We start from the raw sequence: 9,228 nt of genomic DNA, 5'->3' as shown, positions 1-9,228 counted from the left end.
CAGCTGTTATTTAATATTGAGATGTAACTGATTGTGGTGTGCTGCCATCTAGTGACGAGTAACATTTTTAAATCCCACATGGAGAAGCTGGTGCTAAATTAAACTATTTATTTGTGAAAATTGTCTTGAATTATTTAGACAAAGACAATCATCACATAAAATCGAACGTGAAACATATAAAAAGGAAACCAATAGTCTAATAAACCACTTTTAATTAAAAATCCCAAACACTTAAGAAATGGTTTCAGAATTAGAATTACATTTCCCTCATCCTGTGCATTCTTACTATTCAAATTTCATAAAAGTTAGTCAGTTCATTCATGACCATGATAATAGTTGGATTTAATGTTCTCAATGTCTCTATCCATTCTGCATTTTCAAAGAGTGTAAATTTAGAGAACATTTTAAAAAGCAGTTCTTCTGACCCATTTATGATTAGGTGTCCTAAACTCAATTACACAATGCAATGGAAGAACAAGTCCTCCATATTCATTTTCTTTTGGCTGTATTGATGATATCTTAATGCATATATAAAAAAGTAATTTGCTGCATTTAGGCAGACACAACAAACACCGAATCAGTAAATATGCTTCATGAAAATACCTTATTAAAAACACATAACACAAAGATGCAAGCAGTCTGAAAAGAATTATTTTTTTCAATCATAACTTCCAATATGGACAGGCATGTTATTACATTTATATTCTTTTTATACCATGGTTATAACAAGGAAAATCATTGTTCTGGCCAGCAAATATTGGATACATGACATCTCAAGTCATTTTTTTTTCTTGCAATTACGCTGTTTGCCTTTGAACGTCGCTGTATTACCAAGCTTGACGATTTCTTTCGAACCCCTCGGCTGCCGTACATTGGCATTGTGGATGAAGTAGTCCAGCGAATGTTGCGACACCTTGCAACACATTCTTTTTAAATAGACAAAGAACTACAATTACAGTGAGGCGCGAGGAGCAGCTTTAGCATCAGTGCCTTATCTTAAAGCAACAACCAAGGTTGAGTGAGGTTGGAAGCAGGGAGTAGCAGGACTTAAGGTATGTAAATATGAACGCCTTTTTTGCTTGTTAAACACATAATCTCCACAAATATTTCAGGTAGAACTGTGAACTCGCTTACAAGGAATAAAAATGTGCTTTTTCGGAGGCAGCAGTCGTTTCAAGATTTCGGTGGACTGTGTGACTGTATCAGAACCGAGTGAGCTGTCTACCTAGACAGCATTTTGGGACATCTCAGCTGCGTTTGAATGTTTTCCGAAATGCTGTCTATGAAGGCAGCGTACCAGGTTTCGAAACACAAACCAGTGTTAGCTTTATTGCTAGTGAACGCGGAATTGCTGCCTAAGAATTGAGACAGTCAGCCAGTACATTTAGAAACGAACCGGAAGATTTGCCAACTCGTTTTGGTAAACGTTATACAAAATATTCAGTGAGATCGACGAAGGCCACCTGTATGACACTTTAGTTTTAACTAATGCAAATGAGTGACACAGCAGCACATACACCTGCCTGGCTAGTTGATGTGAACATCAGTGGCAGCCTTTTATGTGCTGATGCATGAAGTGTACTGTGCTTGAAAACCTAGTGGGCTGCCTGTCTAGACAGCATTGTAGTCATCGTACCACTGCTCATTAGTGGTCAACCACTTATCAGTATTGCTTTCCAGGTTTTCAAACAGCATCATGTGGCAGTCATGTGTTTCAGAATTCCAGTAAAGCTTATGTTTTTACAACAAAGTTCACTGCAGCACACACACTCAAACTGCAGGATTGACTTTGGACTAGAAGTGCTTTTAGTTACTTAATCAATGGGTCAAAAGGGCAAATTGCAAGTGGAATCAAGCACTTAAAAACACTGAGACTGACAACTAATACTTGTGCATGAACATTTGCTTGGCTGCACTAGTTGACGTCAAAATCTCTCTCTTCTTAAAGTTGCCATGAAATTAAAAATTTTTGAATCTATTTTCTGTTTTCTGATCTTATGCATTTGTTTCTTTTTATTATTATTATTTATTTATTATTTTGACTTAATAATTTTAAACCAGAAAATAACTGGATAAACTGGACCTTCCAGTGAAGCGACAGACTTCTTTCTGGTGACGTATGCTGGACTTCTTCAATCATGTAGTCCTTTTAAACCCCATCTTTTTCTTACAAGTGACAATCCAATCAACAACCAGATAGAACCAAGACCCCATTTTTGACTTTTTGATAACCTGTCGCACTTTGGATGTTCGTCATAACATGAAAGAAAAGATCTCTCGCTAAAACATGAAAGAAAAGATAGTCTCTTTGTGACTTTAATGCACGTTCATGGTCTTAATTTTTGGAATGATTTATCAGTGCACATTATTCCATTAAAAAGTAATTTAGTAATATTTCATCAAATTGTAATAACTGGCCCCACCCCGAAAGCACTTTTTTATGGCCAATGTCACCAATCCCTCATCTTTTGACCTTTTCTTTCCACTCACTTTTTTGTCTTATTGAACATTCCGTCTCGCTCTGCAAAATGTCACGTTATGGAAGTAAAACGGATTGCAAATTCTGTTCCATGCCTTTAAAGTGGACTGTTAAAGAGGTTATTTCAATTGAAGAATTTCTAATATGGTTTGTCTAATTCTCTCTCCCCCGTTCACCTCCTTTGTTTCCTGAAAACACTGATTAGGCCTGGATTTGGCGGCCGGAAGGAAGGAGCAGCGTGGCATCCCTCTCCTCCTCTCATGTCCCCTCCCTGTGTGTCCTTGCATGTCAGTGCCCCCTCGTCATCCCCCCTGTGTCTCCCCCTGCCAGCCCTCTGTGTTCCTCCCCCTCATGCTTGGGACAGACTGGCCTCACTGTCAGACCAATGACTGCCTGGATCATACTGCCTGTCAGCCTGGCTGCCTTTTCTATCACTGGGATATGGATAGTGTGAGTTTTAATAAGCTGCCACCCATGATTCAAATCCATCTTAAAATGCATTAATTATAAAGTGTTACATCCGATAGTTTTTAAAAGTTGAAATCAGAGCTTTTTTTCCCACATTTACAAATTCAAATATATAAAATTGCAAGCACGTGCAATACAGTGTTGTTTTGCTGTGTCCTCAGATATGCCATGGCTGTAATGAACCACCATGTTTGTCCTGTCGAGAACTGGTAAGTTGGGCTTGTTTCACTCAGTCTGTTTAAAGCATGTGATGTTTATGTAATTTGATAGTCAATGCTGTTTTTAAAGGTCATACAATGTAACATGCACAGAGGAAACGGCCAAACCGGGCTTCCCAAAAACATGCTGCACCATTCAAGACATCCCCCTCATCAGGTAGTCATGTGCGCTTTATTTTGAGCTCTTCCTCTTTATTTCGAGTCTGTGTTTATTTCCAGTGTGATCTGACAGTGTCTTTGTCTTCACTTTGATTCAGTAAATGTGGATCTTACCCTCCCGAGAGCTGTCTGTTCAGTCTCATTGGTAATGTGGGAGCTTTCATGGGTAAGACTGCTCGTTCTCATATTTCCACATGTTCTACACGGGCAGTGACGTATCAAATAACATAGAAGAAAAGCGTGAATGGAAGCATTCAGGATTCAGAGCAGCAGAGGTGTCGCAAAAACAGATACCTGCATTAGACTTGCAGACATGCTCCTTATTGCGTCATCTCTAATGGATGTTTTCCTGTGTCACTTCATTATGTGTTGTGTTATGAGTGAGCTGATATGTTGCGATTATGTGATTAGGGGTTTGATTGTCCTTGTCTTGTTGAAGGTTGGATGTCATCTGTGTCATGACATGAAATCAGGGGTGTTATTAACTTTTATACACCACACTATAACTTGAATAATAAATCTTATAAATAGAAATAAAAACCATAAGATTTGTGAAGGCAAGTACAGCTAAAATCTAATTTTAAAAAAAGCATTTGGACACTGAAGACATGTATATGTAGCTCACACTTCAGGTTTCTAACATAAATGTCTGTTTTGCTTTTTGTTTCTGTTCATGAACAAAAAGGAACTTTGTAACCACAAGTTGTATATGTGTAAAATGGCCTAACTTATTGTTTCTGTTCTCTTTTTATGTGTAGTGGTGTTGGTGTGTCTGCTACGGTATGCTCAGATCATCGAGCACAGGAACCACTGCTGGCTCAACACCAGCGGACTTGTCTCTGGATGCACCAACGCTGTGGGACTGGTCATGGTGGGCAACTTCCAGGTCAGTCACACGATTCTGCCTACACACGGTTCCATGTATGATTATCATCTGATAAACACATCTCATAGTAGCTCATAGTAGACTGCCGCACTCACCATTCACAACAAAAGTGGTTACAAGCATTTGGGTGTCTGTTAGTGCTGTATGAGAGGATATTAAGGGGTGATGCTTCACCCGTAGTCTTTCCACCGGCCATAAATTCAGTGCATCAGACTGATGCGTTGATCAGCATCAGAGTGTTTCTCTCAGACTGATGTTCTCAAAGTGATTAGTATTGATCCATGCGTGCAGCCATCTCATTCTTCAGAATGGATTTTAGAAGGCATTTTACTCCCTAATCCTTAATAACACTTCCATCCGTATGCTGAGTGTGCAATAGGCAAGTTTCTTGTTTCAGTCCACTTTTTCTAGGTTAGATGTCACACAAGTGTGTCTGTCATCAAGTTTCGAAGTCCTGGTCTTTTATTTTCAATGCTTCGGTTTATTATAACTTGAGTAATACTCTACTGCTTTTTGACTAGGTGGACCACGCTAAAACACTTCACTATGTAGGTGCGGGCGCCGCCTTCCCAGCAGGCATTCTGTTCGTGTGTTTGCAGTGTTTGCTGACCTACCGGGTGGCTGTTACAGCTCTGGACTACTGGATGGCTCACATGCGTGTGGCACTGGCTTCTGGTGCTCTCATCGCACTGGTTCTCAGTATCCTTCCTTGTTGAATGAGTATGACTGGAATAATTATTATGAATAAGTGTGTGTTTATAATTGTTCTTGACATGGATTGCTTATTTGTCTTGTTTATTTAGACAATATCAACTGTGTGCAATATAAAGGTAATGTTCACCCACACTTTATCCTCATGTCATTCCAAACTGATGGACATTCTTTCTTCTGAGGAATTGCACTGGTTGCTCTATTCTCCCTTTAGGCTTTCAAAAGGGATAGATCACCAGAAATCATCACGAAGTCTGATAATCCATCACACTTGCATCACAATGCAGAAACCAAATTTGAGCTATCATATGGCTCTAGAAGACTTGCAGTACATGCACAGTTTGTATGAACTGGTTTTATGATATTCTTAGTGTATTTGCAGACTACTTATGCATCATAATTGCATGGAAAAGAACAACATTATTTAATAATATACCTTTTTATGTTCCTCACGTAAGTTCTACAGGTTTTTAACAACACGAGGATAAGTAAACGATGACAGAATTGCCATTTTTGGAGAACTATCCCATTTAGCACCAGCTGTTAATAATAAACCACCACAAAATCGAGGCAAGGAAAGGTGTAGTCCTGAGCTTTTATCTGTTTCTCTTCCTGCTGAGGCCCTGGTCACGATCAAGAAGCCCCTGACTCATATAATAGTGGACGTATAATCTAATTGCTTTGGTGTAAATGTCGCTGAGGAGACGGATGAGCCCAGCTGGAGTCTCCCGGCCTTCCTGCTTTATCGCTGCTGTGTTCATCAATGATTTATGAATAGTTTTTTCCCCAACCGGAGGAAAAGGGAGTGACTAAAGAGTTACTGGGTGATATAACTATGAGAGCAGCTAATTAACCAGTATCTCCATAAATAATCCTTGGCTTTAAGTAAGTTAAAGGGATAGTTCGCCCAAAAATGAAAATCCTGTCAATAACTCACCCTCAAGTTGTTCCATAACTTGGTAACCAAACACTTTTTGGTCCTTATTAGGGGCTTTTGCACAGAAGAACGTTTCATAGTTCCTACAACTATTGGTGGAAGTACCCGCTTCTTGTCATGTTCGCACCCGGGACCTGAGAATGATTGTAGTTAGAGGAACGACATTTGGGGCTCCTACTTCAGACAAACCCAGGATAATAGGAGCTACCATGTAGCGTAAATGTACACTGATTGGCTGAATGCATGCCATTTCGAAAGAGCTGTTAACACAAAGTTTACTTATATTTGCTCCACAAACGTGAAAAACGGTGATAGATCGACTATGAAGTCCAGGCACTTCTCTGTCACCCATTCTCTAGTTGTTGAATTTTGCAACCAGGAAAATTGCACTAGGGGAAGTTCTCAGCACTGGTGGCTAGTTTCTATAACTTCCTGGTGTGAAAGCCTCTGTTGATTTCAATAGCCTTTTTCTGTTTTGACAACAGCATTTAGATTTTTGAGTGAACTACCTCTTTAATTCCATAGTGGGCCGCTGTGCCTTTCATTCTGGAAAACGTTTGAATCCTTGATGGTTCCTCAGGTGGGATATTCTTCATCCACGAGAGCTTTGTCTTACAACACGCAGCGGCCATCTGTGAGTGGGTCTTCACTGTGGTCATCCTCGTGTTCTACGGGACTTTCACCTATGAGTTCGGCACTGTCACCACCGAGACCATGTTGGCCGGCCTCCAGCGGAACCTCTCGCACGGGCCCGGCATCATGATCGGAGACGATGTCCAAGCAGACACCCTGGGAAGCGCCAGCACAAAGGGTTTGAAATCTCCAGGAGGAAGCAGCACCTCCACACATCTGAACTGCACTCCTGAGAACATCGCAATGCTTTAAACACATCAGCACACACGGTCACATACTGCCAGGTGGGAAGCCTCACGATGGTGCACCCTGCGTTTAAGACCACACTTGGGCTGAGATTAAAGTGATTTAGAGGAACCGTCCAGTCTGAGTCGAGGCAGGTTAATCGGGTTGGTTAATCGAGTTTACAAGTGTGACTGTTGTATACTACCATTTCATATTTTACGTTTCGTCTGATAAATTTGTCTTTATTTTTAGTCCTGTTATGTCTTGCGAGAAGCTTCTGTTGGGTTGTTTGTGGGTGAGAAGGACAGAATGAGCATTTTTTTTTTTTTAAAGAAAGGGGATTTTAGCTCCACTTTAAGGTTGTTGTTAGCCTGAAGTGTTGCACTGGGCGATGGGGTCAATTTTTACTGTCACGTTTGCACATGTTTCAGGGGTATCTCTTTTAGAGCTTGCTACTGTTTGCCCACTTATTGTTGCAAATTGATGATTTGCACGTAACACATCGAATGAACTTTGAAGATTTAAGTTCGTTTCACTTTTATTTGGAATTGCAGACTATCAGGATCCGAGTATTCTCATTTTTGGAACGTGAATGTCTAAGATATGGATTGAACTATATAGCCTTTGAGCACCTAAGAAAATACTTTTTAATTGAAATCTAACTTATAAAATTAAGTCTCATTCACCCATTTTTTTTGTAATGGTGGCCTTTTTAAAGATGCAGTGGGTAAATGTTTCGTCATGCTGGCTTTCTTCTGTCCTGTTTCATGCTTGTTTTTAGTCCCTGACGAGGTGGGTTTTGTAAATTTCGAGCAGGAGGAAGTGATGTAAGGTGACACCAGCTCTATCCTTGCCTTCCTGGTCAGTTGATTAGTTGTGGAATAAGTATATTCACATTGACTGTACATGTACTTTTTTATATATATTTTTAAATCAAATTTGAGCTTTTTTTCTTCTGTCAAGGGCCATATAACCACTCCAAAAATGCCACATCTATTCAGCGTTTTACATTGTAGTTTTACTTACATATCTTTGCTGATTGTTTTGTGAATCACGGTGACATAACCAATCCAACTGGTGTGAAAAGTGATTATTTTATTTTTATTTTTTTTACACATAAGCAGTGCATCAGTTTTTGTTTTTCTCTGTTGCCAAAGGATGCATTTAAAAATATGTACTGTATGCCTTTGATTCATTAACTTTGATTCATTGTTTTTTGTGTGTGTAGCAGGACACATAGCCACTGAGAGACAGTACTGCAATTTAAAAAAAATTGAAACGATTAAATGAATGAAACTGATTGGTCTCCAGGCTGGAACCTAGGAAACCGCGTTTAAACTTCCTGAGGGTTGAGTGGTTATGGTGGCCTTAATGTTGCTGTAGTATTTGTGTGATGTTTATAATTCAGGCTGTCAATCAAAGGGGCTGTATTGCTTTTAAAGTGACTCCAGATTTATTGTGCTTTAACATTTATATTTTACACAGAAATGTGCCAGTTATGGTCTGTTTGTTTGTTGCCCTTCAATGGGACAGGTTTTCATGCCAATGATTAGGTCTCTAGGCATCATACATGTTTATCTCTGTTGACTCCACTATTATTGGAGAGCTATTTGAAATATTGTTTCTTCTTTTCATGCAAGGGAATATTCACAGGGCTGCACTGTACAACAGCAACCATTCGTTACATATAATTTTGAATGTTTTTTTGTATTGCTACATCCACATTTTATTAGTTGCTCATTACAAAATACATTCAGCTCAAACCAAACTGCACATAGAGGTAGAGTAACATAACGGGTCAAGCTTAAACAAACACAAAAGGGCATAAAATCTTGGGTAATATAAAGCATGTGCAACAGTTGGTATAAATTACATGCAATATTTGTCAGTGAATATAATGCATATTATATTATCAGAATAATAGATCAGTCATTTATAGGTCACCTGAGAGCAAAAGGTTGAGCAAGGATTGTTTATTGATTATTTGTTATGTTACAATTTGAACTGATTTATTTTGAACACTTGGTCTTAGGCTTGGTCAAAGACTCTACATTTTGTTGTCATCTTTTGCAATGCATCTGTGCTTGTGAGAGAATGTTGTAAGAGCCTACACACATTGAGTCCTAACAGGATTGAGGATCCCCCACAAGGACTATCTGAATCTCCTCACATGAAAATGGTTCAAATATAATGTGTTTTTGGTTGATGATGTTACATGACTTTCAGCTGTTGTCTGGATAGAAGTTATTTTTCTGATGCCTTTAAATGATGTAATCAAAGTATTTTTATTAACACATTGCGTCTGTTAAGAACACAACAAAGATGTGAGGTTCACACTCCAAAATCGAAATAAAAACAATGCAGAGAATATTTTTATTTTATAAATTACTTATGTAAATAAGTAAGATTTATGTATAATTTCAATGATTTTCTTTGACAGAGGTTTATATTGAATTACCAAAACATTCGATGGAAAATAAACAAGTGTATCTGTACGTCTGTGTAATCATTC

At 38.9% G+C, this 9,228-nt stretch overlaps 1 protein-coding gene across 1 annotated transcript; it reads left to right on the top strand.

The window, feature by feature from the left end:
* Positions 1–884: 884 nt before the first annotated feature.
* Positions 885–9,211, top strand: tmem150aa (transmembrane protein 150Aa). Its single transcript, XM_058776811.1, has 8 exons — positions 885–1,052; positions 2,685–2,929; positions 3,109–3,156; positions 3,236–3,322; positions 3,423–3,490; positions 4,083–4,210; positions 4,732–4,909; positions 6,439–9,211. Exons 2-8 carry the CDS (start codon positions 2,865–2,867, stop codon positions 6,741–6,743), a joined length of 879 nt encoding a protein of 292 aa, XP_058632794.1. The 5' UTR covers positions 885–1,052; positions 2,685–2,864; the 3' UTR covers positions 6,744–9,211.
* The last annotated feature ends 17 nt before the right edge of the window (positions 9,212–9,228 follow it).

Source organism: Onychostoma macrolepis, chromosome 05 (genome assembly GCF_012432095.1).
Source record: "Onychostoma macrolepis isolate SWU-2019 chromosome 05, ASM1243209v1, whole genome shotgun sequence".
Classification (NCBI taxonomy): Eukaryota; Metazoa; Chordata; class Actinopteri; order Cypriniformes; family Cyprinidae; genus Onychostoma; species Onychostoma macrolepis.
This window is presented reverse-complemented; position numbering and strand designations above follow the sequence as displayed.

Coding starts and splice junctions, on each gene's coding strand:
- tmem150aa (XM_058776811.1), top strand. CDS start 2,865: ATGACTGCCTGGATCATACTGCCTGTCAGCCTGGCTGCCTTTTCTATC. Junction 2,930..3,108: donor ATCACTGGGATATGGATAGT/GTGAGTTTTAAT, acceptor CTGTGTCCTCAG/ATATGCCATGGCTGTAATGA. Junction 3,323..3,422: donor CAAGACATCCCCCTCATCAG/GTAGTCATGTGC, acceptor ACTTTGATTCAG/TAAATGTGGATCTTACCCTC.